At 40.9% G+C, this 20444-nt stretch overlaps 1 protein-coding gene across 8 annotated transcripts in view; it reads left to right on the forward strand.

Annotated features, from left to right (window-relative positions):
• Positions 1-20444, forward strand: part of LOC137384844 (putative adenosylhomocysteinase 3) — a 108538-nt gene that overhangs the window by 66227 nt on the left and 21867 nt on the right. For 5 of the 8 annotated variants that reach the window (XM_068059407.1, XM_068059412.1, XM_068059408.1 and 2 more), the window contains 7 exons: positions 2923-3066; positions 5469-5569; positions 8432-8534; positions 13492-13586; positions 14626-14732; positions 17376-17492; positions 18652-18715. In XM_068059407.1, the coding sequence (XP_067915508.1) occupies positions 2923-3066; positions 5469-5569; positions 8432-8534; positions 13492-13586; positions 14626-14732; positions 17376-17492; positions 18652-18715 (731 nt within the window). The remainder of the gene's footprint in view (positions 1-2922; positions 3067-5468; positions 5570-8431; positions 8535-13491; positions 13587-14625; positions 14733-17375; positions 17493-18651; positions 18716-20444) is intronic. The other 3 variants (XM_068059411.1, XM_068059414.1, XM_068059415.1) reach the window with 1 other exon arrangement.

The following is a 20444-nucleotide window of genomic DNA, read 5'->3' on the forward strand; positions in this document are numbered from 1 at the left end:
TTGTGCCACATAAGTGCCAGTTAATGACCATTTCAAACCTCCCCTTGACCTCCAGTGGCAACACCAATGCTGAGTTCCTCACCATCAACATCTTGGGGTTCACCATTGAACAGATGCTTAACTGCACCAGCTATATCAACACCATGGCTACAGGAACAGAGCAGAGACTGCATATTCAGCAATGAGTGGCACAACTCCTGACACCTTAAAAATTCTTTACTGTCTACGAGGCTATCTACAGCACTTTAATGGGATACTTGCCTCTATCCTGGATACAAGCAGTTTTTTGATCAGTGTCCCTGCCACTAGACTCAATATCCACCACTGTGGCTGTAGTATGCATGATGTACACATCAAGGTTACTTGGACAACACATCTCCACCATAGAGAAGGATAAGAGCAGCAATGTTGTAGGAACACCATCACCTCTAAGTTCCCTTCCAAGCCAAGCACCATTTTAACTTGGTCATTTTGCTGTGCCTTCATCGCTGCTTGATCAATATCCTGGAATTCCCTACCTAGCATCATCATGAGAGTAATGTCACCACAAGGACTTTTTAAAAAGAAAATCATTCGTGGGATATGAACGTTGCTGGCAAGGCCAGCATTTGTTGCCCATCCCCAATTGCCCTCGAGATGCTGGTGGTGAGCCACCTTCTTGAACTGCTGCAGTCCCTGTGGTGTAGGTACATCCACAGTGCTGTTGAGAGAGGTAGTTCCAGAATTTTGACCCAGCGACAATGAAGGAATGGCAATATAGTTCCAAGTCAGAATGGTGTAACTGCAGCAATTCAAGGAGAAGGGCCACCACCTTAGGGCAATTAGGGATGGGTAATAAATGTACAAAAAAAATAAGCACCTTTAAACGCAGCACAACACACCATCCAGTGATGGTTTTGAAATTACAGGTTCTGAAACATTTATGATCTTTATTGGTGTTTGGGGCTTTGTAAATTGTGTGGAATTGGCCCTGTATGTTTCAAGACACAACTTAAGCACCTGGCATTATTTGCAGTACTGCTAATAACACAACCTAATCTGACTATAGGTGCTTCTACACTGTTGGAGTGCAGATGTCAGTCTCCCTGTTGCATTCCATCCTTTTTTTAAAAAAAAAGGTTCCAGAGTCTAAAGGCATTCTGGGCCCTCGATACTTCTGTCTGGATAAGGGAGCCAGTTCTATAATGGATGTGGGGAACCAATCACACCTGTAAGCTCTCTGTAGATCTTTATATTGGAGGATGAGCCTTGCATGCCCACAGAGACCTTTCTGACTCCGAGTATAAAGCCAGCATATGAGGTTTCTGTTATAGAGTCATAGAGTTATACAGCACAGAAACAGGCCCTTCGGCCCTTCGTGTCTGTGCCGGCCATCAAGCACCTACCTATTCTGATCCCATTTTCCAGCACTTGGCCTGTAGCCTTGTAGGCTATGGCGTTTCAAGTGCTCATCTAAATACTTCTTAAATGTTGTGATGGTTCCTGCCTCTACCACCTCTTCAGGCAGTGCATTCCAGATACCAACCACGCTCTGGGTGAAAAAATCTTTCCTCAAAACCCCTCTAAACCTCCCTTATCTTAAATCTATGCCCCCTGGTTATTGACCCTTCCGCTAAGGGAAAAAGTTTCTTCCTATCTAATCTATCAATGCCCCTCATAATTTTGTATGCCTCAATCAGGTCTCCCTTCAGCCTTCTCTGCTCTAAGGAAAACAACCCTAGCCTTTTCAGAGTCTCTTCATAGCTGAAATGCGCCAGCCCAGGCAACGTCCTGGTGAATCTCCTCTGCACGCTCTCCAGTGCAATCACATCCTTCCTGTAGTGTGGTGCCCAGAACTGTACACAGTACTCCAGCTGTGGCCTAACTAGCGTTTTATACAGCTCCATCATAACCTTCCTGCTCTTATATTCTATGCCATTGGCTAATAAAGGCAAGTATCCCATATAATAAAAGCAAAATACTGCAGATGCTGGAAATCTGAAATAAAAAACAAGAAATGCTGGAAATATTCAGCAGGTCTGCAGCCTCTGTGGAGATAGAAGCAGAGTTAACGTTTCAGGTCAGTGGCCCTTCTTCAGAACTGTTCTTCAGTTCTGAAGAAGGGTCGCTGATCTGAAACGTTAACTCTGCTTCTCTCTCCACAAATGCTGCCAGACCTGCTGAGTATTTCCAGCATTTCTTGTTTTTATTTCAAGTATCCCATATGCCTTCCTAACCACCTTATCTACCTGTGCTGCTGCCTTCAGTGATCTGTGGACATGTACAGCAAGGTCCTTCTGACCCTCTGTACTTTCTAGGGTCCTACCATCCATTGTATATTCCCTTGTCTCGTTAGTCCTCCCAAAATACGGTAACGAAAGGTGACTGAGAGATACTGCTAAGAGTGCACATTCCCTTTAATCTTTCACCTAAACTTTAGCCAGTTTACTTCTTTCAACAAAAATGTAACTTGAGCTTTGGCTAAAGATTATTCATTTGTAAAATTGTATTAAATTTGAAGTGCTGTGAGGGATTTTAAGAAGTCGGCGTCATGAATTACCAACTGATTCAAATATATTTGCAAATCAGTCGGTGCTCAACACAACACTTCATGACCTGTGCCCACATTAATTGACAGGGTCTCGGATGTGAGTCAGTGTTATTAACCAGAAGGTCAAAATAGTGGACACTCAAACATGCAGTCTGTCCATGCACCATTGCCTAATCAGGACTAACTGCTCACACAGTTTGTACCATTCAAAGTGTTCTTAGAATTTAGTTTTTTTGTAATGTTTCTGAACAGCCTCGTTGATAAAGTTGTGGAGGGGTTCATGGCCTACCTGTCTGCATACCCAGCTTAACATTAAATAGGGCAGGTGTTAGATGAAAGTGTTAATATTTGTCTGTTGCATTGATTGTTCACTGTTTCTCATTTGCCCCTAGCGGCATCCTACACAGATAGCTCAGATGATGAAACATCACCACGTGACAAGCAGCAGAAAAATTCGAAGGCCAGCAGTGACTTTTGCATCAAGAACATCAAGCAGGCAGACTTTGGGCGAAGGGAGATTGAAATTGCAGAACAAGGTGAGAGATGATTCTATAGAGTCATCAATTCTGATGTGTTTTATCTATTTTGCAGCACTCTGAACTGGTTTCTTGAAAGAACAGTGGGTTCATGCCAAAACATACTGACCATCATTGACAAGCAAGGGTTCCCTGCAATAAGCAGGCTACCTGAAGTCTTCCTACTAGCTTCTGTTGTGTCTAATGAAGAGCTTTTCCTCTATTGACCTGACTGAGATAGGAAGCTTGCTTTTTTTTTGTTAAGTAGGGACTTAAGGGCTGTGGTTAAACTGGTGGCTTCATTAACATGTATTCATCCCATTCACTGAGCCATCTAATGACTGCAAGACTACAATGTGAATAAGACACAAGTATAGCAAAGTCTTGAATTTATATTAGAACCTTCAATGTCTCAAGGTTTTTCACAAATAGAGATAGGAAAAAAACGAGCTGAACCATGGAGGGTGGGATTAGGAAGGGTGACTCCAAGTTTAGTTGGAAGGATAGGTTTTTGAGATGGTTTAAAAAGGAGGCAAGAGAAGTGGAGAGGTGTAGAAATTTATAGAAGGTGTTCCAGTGTATTGGACTGAGGCATCTGAAGACTGTGCTGCTAATACTGGGGTGAAGGAAGGGGCCAGAGTCAGAGGACCAAATAGTGTGGTAGTGGGTGCAAGACTGGAGAAATTTGCAAAGACATGGGGCAAGGCTGTGGATACTTTTTAAAATGAGGCTCACTAATTATGTACTTGTGCTCTCTGTTTAGAGGTTCACGTGGAGCATAGATACCAGCACAGATAAGTTGGCCTGTTTCTATGTAAGAGCCAGTTATTATTCTACCCTAACCAGAACAAGTAATTTCCAGTCTCGACCTGAAAACTGAGAAATACTAAGTAGTCTGGGACCCATTCCTGGAAGCCCAGTAAGCATAAACTGCTCTGCCCTTCCCAGTACAGTGACCCACCATTTGCCATGAAGACCAATGACCCCAACCAGCAAGTACTATCATCCCTCTTCATCCCAGACCCAACTAATCCCAGAAACTAAGACCAAAAAGATTGCCACAGCCCTTTGGTTCAGTCTGCTCAACAGGGTTTGCCAAGAAACCTAGTTGTATCAACACACTCCTCGTACAAAGCACCATGCAATCAAAAGGTACAACAGCTTCATAAAATATACATGTAAATGTTTTCACCAGAGGATTCAATTTAAAAAAAAAAATCTTGCTTTGTGGCCATCAGGAGTTCTGACTTAAACAAGATAATGAATGCTGTTGTTTGGAAGTAGCATGGCCCACAGATAGTATTCTCTGTGTAATGAGTGACTGTCACCTGAAACATGTCCCTTGCCATACATTGATTACTATGGAATGAACTGCTGGCCAAACCATACTAACCACTGCATGAAGCTGTTTATTGGGGTTCACTGCTTGTCAGCAGTCTTCCAAACTGAGGCAAGCAACAACTGGCAGGATGTTAGCTGAAACAGAAGCCTGGGACTGCAATGGAGCAAAGTATTAGGTATCGTATTCAAGTATATAAAATAATGAAAGGACTGGATTGTGTGCCTATTGATAGATTGATTACTCAAATTTAACAGATTGAGGAGGAGCAGGGGACATGCATTTAAATTAAGCAAAAGTAGGAATAGACTGGATGTTAGATGGTTCTTCTTTTCCCAGAGAGTAGTGAGCCTCTGGAATGCATTGCTGACTGGTGCGGTGGGTGCTGACTCTCTATGCCTTCAAGAGGGAGCTCGACTGGTTCTTAACTGGGGCAGAGATCACATCGTGTAGAAGGTAAGTGGATTAACAGATAACATACACATGGTCAGTGTGATCTCCTGGACTGGGTTCAATTGCATGGGGGTATTGGAGACGAATTTTTGAAAGGTATTGTCCCTTATTGACCCTGGATTTTTTCTCCCTTTTTTTTCCCTTTTGCTTCTCCCTGGACATTAAATGCCTTCTCAGGGTAAGAACAGTCTAGCCATGATGCTCCAGGCAACAGGAGTGTGAGGCAAGCTTGATAGACCAGCCAGTCTTTTCCTGCTCATCCTTTCCATATGTTAGGATTAGGTAATTTTAACTTGAAACTGGAAACCTGCATACATGATTCTTGCTAGATATAGAAAATGTTCCCTTTTGTTCAGTTATGGCAGAAGAGAATGTGATGTGGTTTTCTCAGTATTGTGTGATGCTCTCTCCATGGTTGGTGCTATCCAGTAGGATGTTAAAAATCCGAATGTTTTCTACCTTTAACATTTTTAAATGTTATTTTCATTAGTGTTTCATTTTGTTGTCAGCTGTAGATTAAAACAGAGCAACTTGGAGTTCCCACAGTAAAGTCATAATGTTAACCAAGCAGCCATCTGCTGCAATAAAGGTCTTCATTGCTCATTCTGTGCTTACTGTTGTTTTGGTGCAGAGATGCCAGCACTCATGGCTCTACGGAAACGAGCCCAGGGAGAAAAGCCATTGGCTGGAGCCAAGATAGTCGGCTGCACTCACATTACAGCCCAGACTGCGGTGAGTGTCCAAACTTAAATTTCTAATTATTAAAATCAAGGGGGTACATGGTGAGTTGCTTAATTAGCACGCTTTCCAGAACCCTGTTACAATCCAGCCCAGCCTGATGAAATTAAAGTTCTTTCTGTAGGTTACTGTGTGAAATGAGTTTTTGTTTTCTGCACCCAACTCCTAGATGCAAGTGGAAAATAACACTAAAGAACAATGAACAGTACAGCACAGGAACAGGCCATTCGGCCCTCCAAGCCTGCACCAATCTTGATGCCTGTCTAAACTAAAACCTTCTGCACTTCTGGGGACCGTATCCCTCTATTCCCATCCTATTCACGTATTTGTCAAGATGCCTCTTAAACGTCGCTATCGTACCTGCTTCCGCCACCTCCCCCGGCAGCAAGTTCCAGGCACTCACCACCCTCTGTGTAAAGAACTTGCCTCGCACATCCCCTCTAAACTTTGCCCCTCGCACCTTAAACCTATGTCCCCTAGTAACTGACTCTTCCGCACTGGGAAAAAGCTTCTGACTATCCACTCTGTCCATGCCACTCATAACTTTGTAAACCTCTATCATGTCGCCCCTCCACCTCTGTCGTTCCAGTGAAAACAATCCCAGTTTATCCAACCTCTCCTCATAGCTAATGCCCTCCAGACCAGGCAACAACCTGGTAAACCTCTTCTGTACCCTCTGCAAAGCTTCCACGTCCTTCTGGTAGTGTGGCGACCAGAATTGCACGCAATATTCTAAGTGTGGCCTAACTAAAGTTCTGTACAGCTGCAGCATGACTTGCCAATTTTTATACTCTATGCCCCGACCGATGAAGGCAAGCATGCCGTATGCCTTCTTGACTACCTTATCCACCTGCGTTGCCACTTTCAGTGACCTGTGGACCTGTACGCCCAGATCTCTCTGCCTGTCAATACTCCTAAGGGTTCTGCCATTTACTGTATACTTCCCACCTGTATTAGATCTTCCAAAATGCATTACCTCACATTTGTCAGGATTAAACTCCATCTGCCATTTCTTCGCCCAAGTCTCCAACCGATCTATATCCTGCTGTATCCTCTGACAATCCTCATCACTATCCGCAACTCCACCAACCTTTGTGTCATCCGCAAACTTACTAATCAGACCAGCTACATTTTCCACCAAATCATTTATATATACTACAGATAGCAAAGGTCCTAGCACTGATCCCTGCGGAACACTAGTGCAACAGAGGATGTTCTTCTGAGGTTAGAATTGAAGGGCATTGTCCATAGAGCTTCAACCATCTTCTGTACCTCATCTCGTGATGCAGTGTACTAGTAGAGAAAAGAACAATCCTTCCTCCATACTGATGCCCTTTTCCATCGTGATTGTAGATTATCTCTCAGCACTTTTAAATCTAATTTTCCTCATACTTAGTTATAAAACTTTATTTTTGCTCCTTTAACTATTAAATCTTTCCTATACTGAAATCTGTGCGTCTAGAGCCAGAAATAGGGAGATGAAGGGAAGGCAAGAACTAGCAGCACATTAAACAATTGCCAATACTTTGTTCATCACCAGGTTCATGTGCCATCTGTAGTATTGCATTCACCCAAAGCACCTTAACTTGATAAAATGAATGTTGCGCCATTTACCCCACGCTGTGAAGGTGTGCCATGTGATATCTATGAAGCCATGTGTTTTTAATCAGATTGCTTTCATCTTCAAAACGTCAGTTTTATAGTTTGGTGTTTTACACTTGCAGCTATTCCACTTTGTTAATTTCAATGGCTGTGTAGCAAACAGCAGTATCATACATGTTCCTGCAGGTGGCACTGCTGAGCTATGAGAAACAGCACCACCAGCAGACATTGCATTATCTGGTACATCCACAATTCCATTTATTTCATAGAGGATCATATTTTTTCCTGTTTTCCTGCATTTGGGTTAGTGGTACTTGCATAGCCTCTCATTATTACAGCAGATTGTATAAAATTAGTTAATCACTGTATGATTGTCCTCAATAATAGACTAGCTTATGCTCTTAAACTGTCACCAACTCTGTGACTCTTTTCTTTATCTTATCATTTTCTCAAGCTGATAATTTATGCTGAGTGTATTTCTAACATGCTGGGGTGAGACGGTGGGGTTTCAGTGGCCCTTTGTAAGCTCACCCAAGTGGCTATTCTTCATGTTTGACCCTAGACACCTGCAGGGATGAGACAGCCAAGCCAGACTCTGTCCTGGACGTTCACACACACATTTCATTCCAGCAGGAATCACTAGATAGGAATTGGGATCTTGTGTGAGCCTATTTTACTGGTATCTCTAGTGGTTATTTGTATTTTACTGGTAAAATTATAGTTTCACCAGTAACTTGATCTTTGTCATTTAAAATGATTTACCAGTATAATTAGCTAGTATGATTAGTGTAATCACAGTTCTTGTACAACGAGCCGCTAATACAAACTGTGGTGCTTTTCCTTAAACTGCTGTGATTTATCTGGGTTACTTTTTCTATCCAGCAACCTAGTGGACGGTAAATCTAACATTGTGTGCAGATTTTCAGTTAGTACACTGAAAAATCACTGAGCCGGGCTAATGAGATGGCTGAATTGTCTTTACTCCAATCTGTTAAACAAGACTGAAATGCTTGTAAATGAGTTTTCTCCTGGGTAAAGTGAGGTGCTGAAGGATGCTTCACAGAGGCAGATTGTGCAGTTATGTGGGGTAATTTGGGGGAGGAAGGAATTGTAAACTTTAAAATATGTGGTTATACAAATGCTGAACCCTAAGGTTTACTTCTTTGTTCACATGTAACTACTCAGTGAAAACATGTCTGGTGTTCCCTCCCTTTTTTGTGATCTCTCGACCTTGTTAAATTTCTGATGCTGCAGGTACTGATGGAGACACTTGCTGCCCTTGGAGCACAATGCAGATGGGCTGCCTGCAACATTTATTCCACTCAGAATGAAGTGGCTGCTGCTTTGGCTGAGAACGGTAAGGAAGAAATTGTTAAAATCACAGTACAGCGTAACTAAATAATTTTTCCCATTCTGTTCAATGTCTTTTTCACTACCTTTTGTGTTTTCTCCTTTTCCTCTCTGTCATACAATATTTCTCCGTTCTGAGAGTAAACTACAGTCCGTATATGACTGATCCCTTCTCAGTTGTTCTGATGTTCTGTAGATACATAATGTACCCTTTTTAATTATAGGTTGTATGTTGCCAGTGAAATATTGGTGAAGTTTAGGAATGGTACACAATGGACCATAATTTGTTGTGGGAGTGAATCTAACACCAGCGACCATTAGTTAAATTTTGACGATATTTTGTGCCACAAGTGCTGGAAATGCAAACTGAAAAACTTACAACTATGGAATTTGGCACCGGGTACTTGAGTGAACAATACAATCAAATGTGTATCTCCTTATGAATTCAGATTGAAGGATTGCAAAATAAACAGCACGTGGACTGAAAAAGAATTGTAATTTAAAGTGGCTGAAGTTAGAATACCAAATCCGGTACAGAAAGAGAAATAAAGTTAAAAGGAAGGAAAGATTGGATTAAGTGAGAGAGAAAAGAGCCATAAAGGAAAAACTTTAAAGTTTTAAATGTAACATTTTTAAAATATCCAACAACAATTAAAAACTGAAAGAGACACCACATTTGTAATAGTTGATTTTCAGTAACGGAGTGATTTACAGGCAGTAATTAACAATTAGCACATCCTTAAAAGAATCTGAGAGCTAATTCAACTTAATTAAAAATGCACAGACTTTAAATGCCTCCAAATCAGACTCCTTATGCCATTTCAGACCAGATTTAATTTTCGATGGCAAGTTTAGTTCAGATCTACTATGTGTTACGACCGAGGCAGGAGGAGTTCACTGTTTATTTTAGTTCCACTTCTACACGGGTCACAACATATATTTCATTTTTTTCCGGCTTACTGATACAGTCCATCATAGACTCTATTTTTATCCCAGAATAAAACACACCAACCAGGTTTCTTTAATAAACAACAAAGTTATCAGTTTGTTATAAAGCAAGTCTTAACCAGTAATGAAGTAAAGCATAAACACACAGATTGAAATATTAAAGTTCCCTTTTTACCTTAGCCCCTCGCGCATACGCACACATACACCAGTTAACCGGAAAAATAAAGGGATTTTTGTTTTTAGAGCTCTATTACAGACAAAAAAACTTGGGCTGAATACTTGCTCATTCTTGAAGAAACAGCAGATGAGATGTGTTGTGTTCCAAAACTGGCATACAGTCTGGCCTCCGAGTACACGTAGACAGGTCACTGGGATCTTTTAGAACAGTTCTTTACAGGCAGCGTTGAGAATTAATTTAGTAGGCTATTCTTTAAAGACAGGAGACGAAATGAGTTGACATCATGGACTTCACGGTCTTTTAGAGAGTTGCTGGAAGGCTGAGCTGGATTGTGGTCTTCTCTCCTTGGAAGATATCTCCCTTTATATCGTTCAACCCTAACTCAAAACAATTCAAAAGCAAAACCAACAGAAGGTCAACTTTTTGACCTCCATCAATCTTGACCTGTCATTTTGTAAACAACTTCTCCCGGTGTCCAAAGTTCTTTGTCGTTTACTGAGCTGGAAATCAGGTGGTTTCCTGGAAAGGCTTGTTTTCCACACAAGACCTCTCTCTGCCCCTTTTTAAAAAAAAAAAAATTTCCAGGGCCTGTTTTTCAAAGTCAAGGAGCCTTTACATGACCCTCTTTGAAAACCCCAAAGTTTAACATTTCTTCAATCTTTCTAAGAATGAATCCTCAAAAAATATATTTAACAAAACACTTTCCTAACACAAGCAAGCACGGCAACACTCAATTCATTTCAGTGGTGATCCAGAAAGCGAGATGCCATTTTTGCAAAGCTAACAGCAGAATGGTGCATCTCGGACAGTAACTTTTGAATTTCCACATTAAATCTGGCATCTGCCCATGCCTGAAGTTACTGTAGCATTTGCACACAAATGATGATGAGGCTAATGGGACTTGGTGTTATTTTGACAGCAAATTATGGGCCATTACTTCCTCCCATTTATATATTTAAAAATAAAACTTCACAGAAAATGTTAGCACCAAAATAAATCCATTTAAAAAAAAAAATCCAATTGCCAATTTGATTTGAGCTTTTCCAAAATATCTTGTTTTGTTTTATTTTTCTATTGAGCTTCCTAAACATCAGACCAGTTACAAAGATTATTGTTCCAATGCCCAGTTGCAGAGCATATCAGCACTCAAAAATCACACTGAAGTAATGACATTCAGTGTTGTTCCTTTCAACATTGAGCCAGGGCTGGCTGTGGATAAAGTAAGAGTGCACTGCACTAAGCAGGCAGCATTTTTGGACATCTTGGCAGAGTCAAAAGCCACTGTACTGAGGTGTAATTTTCTGGTTAAGTTGAATATAAGGCTGTCAAAAAAAAAACCTAGCCAAAAAACGGCTTTCAGATCCGTAGCAGAACCTTCAACTGTCTTGGCCTTGTTCTGTACTTTTCTCCCACCTTTAAGCCTCAAAATCTCTCTTTTGCTTATCTCGTGACTTTCCACTACTCACCTTCTGTTCCTGCGTTTTGAAGTGCCTTGTGGTGTTTTCTGTATTAAAGGTGCTACTTAAATGCATGTTGGTGCTATATATTAATATGGTCTTGTTGCCTGATGACCAAAAAAGGTGCTGTAACTGAAAGGCTCACTTCACATCAGGAGGCTTTCAGTGGTGCACTCATGTATTAGTTCAAAAAATATTCTTCAGTGAATCCACTTTCAAACTTAAGAGGCGCAAAAGAAATCTGCTGCATTTAAGTTGGTCAGGTACTGAGTATATTTCTGTGATAGTGGTGGAATATATTTAATCTGCAAATAATATTGAACAATATTTAATCTGAGGTGTTTTGTGCATAATCTTAAATCTTTCGAGGTAGTGATTTTGCTAGAACACCACTGAGCAGCATCTGATGCAACAGAGAGATGAAAATTTGATTGCCCTGAGCCCTACCATCTACCTATCGCTCCCCCAGCCATTGTACTTGGGTCCCAATCTGGAGTGAGACAGATGTGGTTGCTGAATGTACTTGTAGGATGAGTGAAAATTAGCTTGCCAAGATGTCCGTCTGTGGGGTAATATCCAGAGCCCATACACATGTTTCAAGGGAAGGACAGACCAATGCTTTGTACACACTAATTGTCACTTCCTGGGCAGGTGGGTGGGGGTGGTGTTAGTGCTCTGCCATGCAAGCTGAGGGGTGTTTTTCACTAAAGCTCCAGATCCTCTTGTGTCCTATCCTGCAGACTATCCCTGTTTGTCGTTCTTGCACTGCTTCATTTCCCCAGCTTTGTGACTTTGCATTTCTCTATATTGAATAACGTCAGACATTTTTGGCCTAAACTTCCAGCCTACACTGACCCTACTACAGCTGGTCCATGCTGTTTTCTAATTGTTATGCCCTATAACAAATTATTTTGGTAATTTTAAAAGCCTTGAACACCTCACAGACTCTGCACAGATTCTAGTTTCAGGGTAGAGAGCCAGTTTTTCTATTAATTGGGAGCTGTTGGCTACAAGGCTGACCTAGGATCAGTGTAAACTCTGGAATCAAGCTTACCTGCTGGAGATGCAATACCCAACAGATACTATAAACATTGGGAGGGAGCCCTATCCTACAGATCACTTGACCGTCGTCTACACTGAGTGATTGGATGTGACTAGCTACCATGACAGTTGTGTGGCAAGTTTTATGTTGCAGCCTGTATTTTTACCATGGTGTTTCAAGTAGCCTTCCTTGTCAGATGCTCTGTTGCCTGGTAAATTGTTTTGACGTAAATGACAAATATAGCTGATAAATGTGTACCTCAATCTACACCACATGAAGTCTGAGGAATAACTCTTAGCTACTGCCGTAATGGAATCTGGAGTACAGATAATGACACTAACCCTGCAATCTAAACTCAAGCAGTTTGTTCATTCAAGTCCTGAACTTGCATTCATATTGATGTCCTGAGGGGCGTCATGTTTTTTTTGAATGAAACTACGTGATGGTGAATTTTTTTTCAACACTTTTCCTTAATATTTGTGTGGGATCTTCCAGTCTGAGTTTGTCTCATTGCCAGTAGTGTAAGATGCAAGTTTTCAAAGAATACCTGTGTTGTGATTGAACACCTGAAGATCATTTCTTCTGTAAGTCACTATCCTGGACGTTATACATAGGGGTGTTTGTTGCACATAATTTAGACATATAGTAATTTGGAGACCTATTTACCATTCTCATTCAAGCCATTTATCACTTTACATTTGCCATTTCTTTGTATACCAATTGTTTTCTAATGATCCAGTTGTGCAGATTATTAATTGCAGTAATTGAACTGAGATTTCTTTAACCCTTCCGTGAGGACATTATGAACTCTGAGCCCCAACTGTTCATTATGTTATGGTTACTGCTTCTGAGGAAGAAAGGTCTGAGTAGAACAAAAGTTCCCATGTTAAGAATCCCCAAAATAACTTGAATATGGGACATATAACACCGCTATAATCGTGGGTTTTAGATGTTGATTACAAACCATTTGAGCTTCACTTCTGAGTTCATAATGTCATCTGAGTCCATCTAAGATCAGTGCCGAGTAACCATTCTTGAGTATGCTTCAAAACATTGTATCCTTCAGTTACATTCCGAACTTTGGCTTGTTCCTGGATATTATTTTCTATATATGTCATCCAAACTCCTCAATTAGATTCCAGCCTGTAACTCACTCCTAGGCATCCATTGTTCTCTATAGATATTGGTCCTCCAAGGAAAATTTGTTGGTAAATGTTCTTATTAATGTGTGGCCCCTGCCACAATATAGAGAATTGAATAAGTGTAACCCAAAAGGGTATTTGGGATAGCTCTTCCATCCAGTAACTGAAATGATCTGTTTCTTATTTCCCTGTGGCAGGTTATCCAGTCTTTGCTTGGAAGGGAGAATCAGAAGATGATTTCTGGTGGTGCATTGATCGCTGTGTGAATGTGGAAGGATGGCAGCCTAATATGGTAAAGACGGGTTGTTGCTCCTTACCCACCTTGAATGTTGATAAATGAAGAACTACTCTGTAATGTAATCTTTCAAAGCTTGATCAGTTTTCATGTATAAATTAAAAATAATGGCTCGCTCATATGTGCTTTTCAACAGCAGCGCAGTTGGACTTTGTTTGCTCTGTTTTTGTGTATTGTTGTTGATTTCAGTTTAAAAATTAAATATATTTCCTTTTGGGTTTGAAACTCATTGTGTTTGATGAATAATTTACACAGTGGACATGACTGAAGATTCCAGTGCCTGTCTACCAACCTATCTTGCACACTGACCACAGTTTTCAACTACTCATTTCAGGCAATCTAGAAGAAACTTGCTGATATAAAAATACTAAAATTGCCAAAATCCACTGTGTTCAGGGTGCTTTTATTTACTATAAACACAATTGAGTTGGATTGGAAATTGCAGGAAAGGAATGACAAATTTTCATAAGGACTGAAAAATGCAAAGAATATAGAAGAGTTAGCACAATGGGACGGTAGATTCAATTTAATGTAGGAAAGTAAGAATACTGGCAGCAATATTCCTTAAACAGCAAGATTTTAGAGGAACAGAAGGACCTTGGTGTACCGATACATGGGCCCTTAAAGGTGGTAGCAGAAGTAGCTAAGGCTATAAAACGGCAAACTAAACCTTTGGTCTTGTATCTGCAAGCGGATAATACTGGCAGAGTAGATACTGCTCTCCTTTTATCTATTTTTGGAAAGATATAGATGGTGTCTGGAGCATCTTTGTAGAATTTCCCCTGAGGAGATTACACAGACTGTGTACAGTCCATACGGATGGGTTGTACAAGCCTGTGCAATGAATGTGTTCAGGAGGTGGGGAATGGCTACTGCCTCTTCTGTGCGTTTCTTCTTAGGCTTGACTTTTAAAGCTTTGGGCCAGATCTGCAGCGATTTTCCTGAAGACCTGTGCCATTGTGCTCTGGTCTGGTACTACAACAAATTGTGCTGATTATCAAAATTGGCAGCATTGCTAATTTGTGTTTTGTTACAGATCCTAGATGATGGTGGGGATCTCACTCACTGGATTTACAAGAAGTATCCTAATATGTTCAAGAAGATAAAGGGCATAGTGGAAGAAAGTGTGACTGGTGTTCACAGGTGAGTATTACTCTGATATACAAACTGCTTAAAGCCAGCATTCCTTCTGCATGTTTTATTGATGCTACTATAGTTCACTTGTTCCTCTGAACATTGAAATGTGTCATTCTACATGCTGTTACTCCTCGCTGAATCCTCACTGCAGCACAGTGGTTAGCACCGCAGCCTCACAGCTCCAGCGACCCGGGTTCAATGCTGGGTACTGCCTGTGTGGAGTTTGCAAGTTCTCCCTGTGTCTGCGTGGGTTTCCTCCGGGTGCTCCGGTATCCTCCCACATGCCAAAGACTTGCACGTTGATAGGTAAATTGGCCATTATAAATTTCCCCTAGTATAGGTAGGTGGTAGGGAAATATAGGGACAGGTGGGGATGTGGTAGGAATATGGAATTAGTGTAGGATTGTGGGTGGTTGATGGTCGGCACAGACTCGGTGGGCCGAAGGGCCTGTTTCAGTGCTGTATCTCTAAATAAATAAATAAAAATAAATAAATTGAGACTTATCGTGCCATCTCCTTCTCTAGCTAGTTATGGATCATTCCTTCTTCCTACAAACTACAAGGTTTTAAAGTCCAAGCTTTACGGGTCAATACCACCCCTTTCTGAGTTACTCAGTTGCTGCAAACACCCTGCCTCGCAACCACCACGGCCCTTACCCCACCCCCACCCCCCTCCCCACCAACCCCCCCCCCCCCCCCCAACACAAATAAACCATGTTTGCTAGCATATTAATTATTAACTTTTACTTCCTTGCTGTCGAGAAGCTCAGCCCTTTCCCACAACAAATGTGGGTGAAGTGGCTCGGACTTTGGTGTATGTGATGCTCCTGGTAGTTTTCGGACACACCCAGACCACTACCCAAGGTAGGACCACAACTAAACAATCACCTCCCGCTACCCCACAAAGACCAGTGACCCTGCCTTGCAGGCATACAGGCCACTTGATATTCCCCTGATTCAGCTGTGCCCTAGGACTGCCAACAAGTTATCCCACCTCTGAAACAAAAGGTAATTCCTAATGTGTGCACAACCACATCTGTAACCCTAAGTTTGTCAATGAATTCTCCTGAATGTCTTGTATGATACAACTTTACAAAGTCCCTTTCAGAGTTCGCCCCCTAGTCCACTGGGGGAGCAATATTTGCATTTTAAATTTATTAAGTATCTGCATGTTTTGGATATTAATGCATCTTCAAACAGTACAAACAGTCTGTCTTCCAGAGCTTGCTTCCAGTCTCCTTTGCAAGATGGTTTACTCAGCCGTATTCCAACAATTGTCAGGTTGCAAAGTGGCAGGTGAAAAATCCAATCTACCAATCTATTGATCGTCATGCAATGACATGATTACTTTTTCAATATAAATGAAAGGCATCACATTGGTGGAGTGAAATTGACAAATGGCTCAAAGAAGTTTTTTGCCAGGTCTCTCAATGGATGATGATGCAAGGGAATGTTCTTTGTTCTTTTGAATGCTGTCCAGGTGACTCATCCAGAGAGTATCTGAGCCAAACCTCCCAGGAAGCAACCAGTTATTGGTGCACGGATCTCATTGTCCGTGCTGAGTTAGCTGATTTTGGACAGAACAGTGGTAGGGGCGCTACCGTTGGTGAGGAATTGAAAGGTCAGCCAGGGTTTCCTCGCCTGATCACTACTCAATAACCCCTGCTGGAACTGGACGTCAGTTTAGGCCTCGTGCTACCTGCTGTGGTATAAAGTTTGCCATCGCTTACTGTCCGGGCTCAAACGTTGGAGAATGGCTGATTGGACATAATGCCAGAGGGAAACTGGAGCCTGTGATACCATCACTTAGTCAGTACCTCAGATAAAGAAGGGAAGGGTGAATGTTGGCAAGACGAGGGGAAAAATAATTTAAAAAATTAAACTTATTGTTATAACTTTTCCCACGTTCTTATGTTAAGTTGTTTTTTCTGGCATCATATGGAAATTAACCAATTAAAAGTTTCAAAGTACATTTTTCATTAGTTTTGATTAGCTGAATTTTGTATCAGCCTTGAGTACAAATTCCAGAATGTAATTGGGGTGATAGTGAGGCACGATATACCTTCTCAATGCAAAGAGACTCTTGCAGAATTGCCAAATAAGTGGGGATTGATAATATGTAAGAGTCTCAACCTGATTCATTCGGGCTAAAATTAAAGTTTCTGCTTTCATGTTTGGGTGGAAGGTCCTTCAGGACACAACACTCATGTCTCAAGTCTCCAGTTTTTTATTGGGTTTCATTGTACTACCTGATTCACTTTTCTGTCTTGGTTGTGTTAGCTGGTTCCATTGTATCTCTCTTGCAGTTTTCTGGTCTTACAATTGAGCGAGATATCCAGATGTTGAATTAAAAATTTCCCATAAATCCTTGTCCAAGCTGGAATGCTAATATTGTGGAAGACTGTGGCAGACAACTGAATTGGGCAGCATTGCTGCACCTTCGATCAAAGTCGGAGTGATGAGAGGCAATTTCTGGAAGAACTTCCAGTCTCATGTTATAGACCAGAACAAAGCAGAAACATGATAATTTTTTAAAAGTTTTCCATTTGGTTTCTTCAGCAACCAGCCTGAACTATCCGACTCAGTTGTATTAGGAATCAATTTTGGAGCTTCAGGTTTCTGATTTTTACCTTTTCTTCATTTTTCTAGACTTTACCAGTTGTCTAAAGCTGGTAAGCTCTGTGTTCCAGCCATGAATGTAAATGACTCTGTAACCAAGCAGAAGTTTGATAATCTCTATTGCTGTAGAGAGTCGATATTGGATGGGTATGTAATCAAAGTCTACTGACCTCAGACCAGCTTTATATTAAGATAAACAGAAATGTTAGTTAAATCCGTTTGATAGTGAAATAATAATCCAGTAAATGGCAATGTGTACATCTAGAGATTTTAATGTGTGCTCTCAAGTCCTCACCCTGATCAAAAATAAGGATATTGGAAACTAACCATTGGGCCTCACAAAGTGGTACGAAGCTTGTTTGTGCCTCTCTGTTCTCTGCTGTACTTGTGCGGGAAGATACCAAGTGGAGCCCAGGTGGTGCTTTTGGGAGAGCTGCATCTGGCTGCGCTGGTGGATATCCTGATGGTCTGGGACAGTCTCTGACCTTTTGTCTTTTTATCGAGAAAAATCTATGGAGTAGGAGGGAGCAAGGGGAGATGAATAAGAATGCCAGTAAAATTGAAGTTGTGAAAAGTTACTACTTCAATGAGCAATTGACCTTTCCTTAGAAAGTCTGAACCCTGCAGTTTATAAGCAGATGGCTTCTTTTGACTTTTTACCCATTGAATGGATAAAGTTAGAAATGTTTTTGGTTTATAGAGAGCTTACTAAATCCTTCCTTTGACCCTGGCATATACTGATGGTGTGAGGTGCACCATTAATGTTGAGTTTTCTATTTATTTCCAGAGATGATGACATTTCCCTGAGCATGCGCATTGTACGTGTTTCTCCATCTCTGGTCTCTCTGACCAATCTTAACTCTCTACCAGGCAGATGAGCACTACTGTATATTCGTTGGGTTCAACAAAAGTTTTGGAAGAGGAACCAAGTGGGAGAGATGTGATACCTCTCTGCTCCCCTAACTCTTACCTGCTGCACCCTTGCCACCATATGGTGTGCTCTGGAGGGAGCTGCAGAGTATTTTTTGCTGGAAGAGAGCAAAAATATGAAGTAGTTGTCCATTTTGGAGCAGCAGAGGCTTGAGGGTCAGATCACTTTCCACTGACGTGGGGGCGAAAAAAATATTCAGAGACACATGTTCTTAAAAAGTCTTTATTCAAGAACTTAATTGTGTGTTTCTTAATTGATTTGCCTTTAAGAAACATGGATGATTGTCGTAACAGTGAACAGTGATAATACATTTCTGTTGAGTGTGTTATGTTATTTTGAGAGCTAATTGTATGAATTTCACATCTTTAACAAAAGCCTCAAGAGGACGACAGATGTGATGTTTGGAGGAAAACAAATTGTCGTCTGTGGATATGGAGAGGTAAATATTCCTTTTTTTGGGTGAGAGGGTTAGGGTTCTTGAATTAGTCTCCACCCTGCTGTACTAAACTATTGAGACCCCCTGAGTTGTCCATGTGAGCCTCTTAACCAGAGTTGCCTCTCAGCCTCAAACCTGCAGCCGATAGCTTGTGCTGTCATGTCAGTGTTGTGTTTCCCATCAGTGTTCTTTTAGTTGATTCATTAGCTAACGTTCATTGGCAGACCACAGCGAAGTCTGCTTCTCAACCATAATTGAACATCAGTGAGTCGTGAACACCATTTTATAATCACTTCCCACATTAAAACATCAGGAGTTCTGATGCAATCATCAACATTTGATTTTATGTGCAAGTTCAGAAAAGAAAGCAGCCACAAAGATTCAGTGCGCTTGACGGTGTTTGTACTTCAGAATGATGGGGTGTTGGCATCAACCAGTGCTCCCCAGATAATTTTCAACAGCCCATAGCGTTCTTTTACCAAAGACATTTTAACTCCTGCAAGTTGGAGAAAATGTGACCGATGCAAACAAATTGAACAGTAAATTTGGTTTTATTTTTCAGTATGATCAACATCTAAAATGATGTTTTGAATTGCATCTTGATATTTGTCTGTTTTGTTGTTTTTTCTTTCTTTAGTTCTTAAATAGACTGTTAAAAATATACACTGCCAACAGAAAGAAAAATGGGCTAAGATGGTATTTTGCAAAAATGGGATGCATTCTTGCTTACTTGCAATTCAGCCCAACAGTGTACTTAAAGTGTGTCCGGTGATGTTTAAATCAGAAACCACAATATCTGGATGACACATCTGAGCCCAGATGGATGCTTCAGTTTTTGTTTATTCCCCTTCTCTTGCCACCCACCCAATATTCAAGTATTCTGGATTTGCATTTGGGGCTTGATATCAAAATATGCAAATGACACAAAAGTGGAGATCATGGTTAACTGTGAAGCTGACCGTAAACAACTTCAGTAGGACACAGACTGGTTAGTAGATTAAGTAGAAAGATCTCAGATGCAGAGAAATATGAGGTGATATACATTTAAGGAGGGAGAATATGGAGAGCAAATATACACTAAATAGTAAAACTTTAAAAGGAGAGGAGGAGCAGAAAATGTGGGGACACAAGCAAATTACTGCTAATACTAGAATTCCAAAAGTGCTGGAAACATTCAGCAGGTCAGGCAGCATCTGTGCTGAGAACAGAGGAATTGACATTTTAGATGTAGAATTAGGGGAGCATGTTTCAAGGCTGCAACATAGAATAATGTAGATACTGGGGTGTGGTACAGGCTGCAGCACAGGATAATGTAGAGACAGGTGTATTGTACAGATAGTAACACAAAGCGGTCAAGAGGATATAATGTAAGTGAAAGTTAAGTGGTCATTTTTAAAAGTATAGTTCTTTAAGTGGGAGGACAAGTTGTTACAGCTGTGAATAAAGCAAATGTGATCTTGCATTTTATAAATAGGGGTATAGAATACATAAATAGAGGTAATACTAAACCTAACACATCATTGGTTTAGACAACAGTTAGAATATTGTGTCCAGTTAGGGCACCTTACTTTAGGAAGGATATCTGGACCATGGACAGGATTCAGAAGAGCTTCACAAAGATGATACCAGGCTTGCAAGGCTTTAGTTACAAGGAGGTGCTGGAGAAACTAAGCTGTTTTCAGTACAAAATAGGAGTTCTGATAAAGGTGCTCAAAATATAATGCAGGATAAG

Source organism: Heterodontus francisci, chromosome 27, assembly GCF_036365525.1.
Source record: "Heterodontus francisci isolate sHetFra1 chromosome 27, sHetFra1.hap1, whole genome shotgun sequence".
In the NCBI taxonomy this organism is placed as follows: domain Eukaryota; kingdom Metazoa; phylum Chordata; class Chondrichthyes; order Heterodontiformes; family Heterodontidae; genus Heterodontus; species Heterodontus francisci.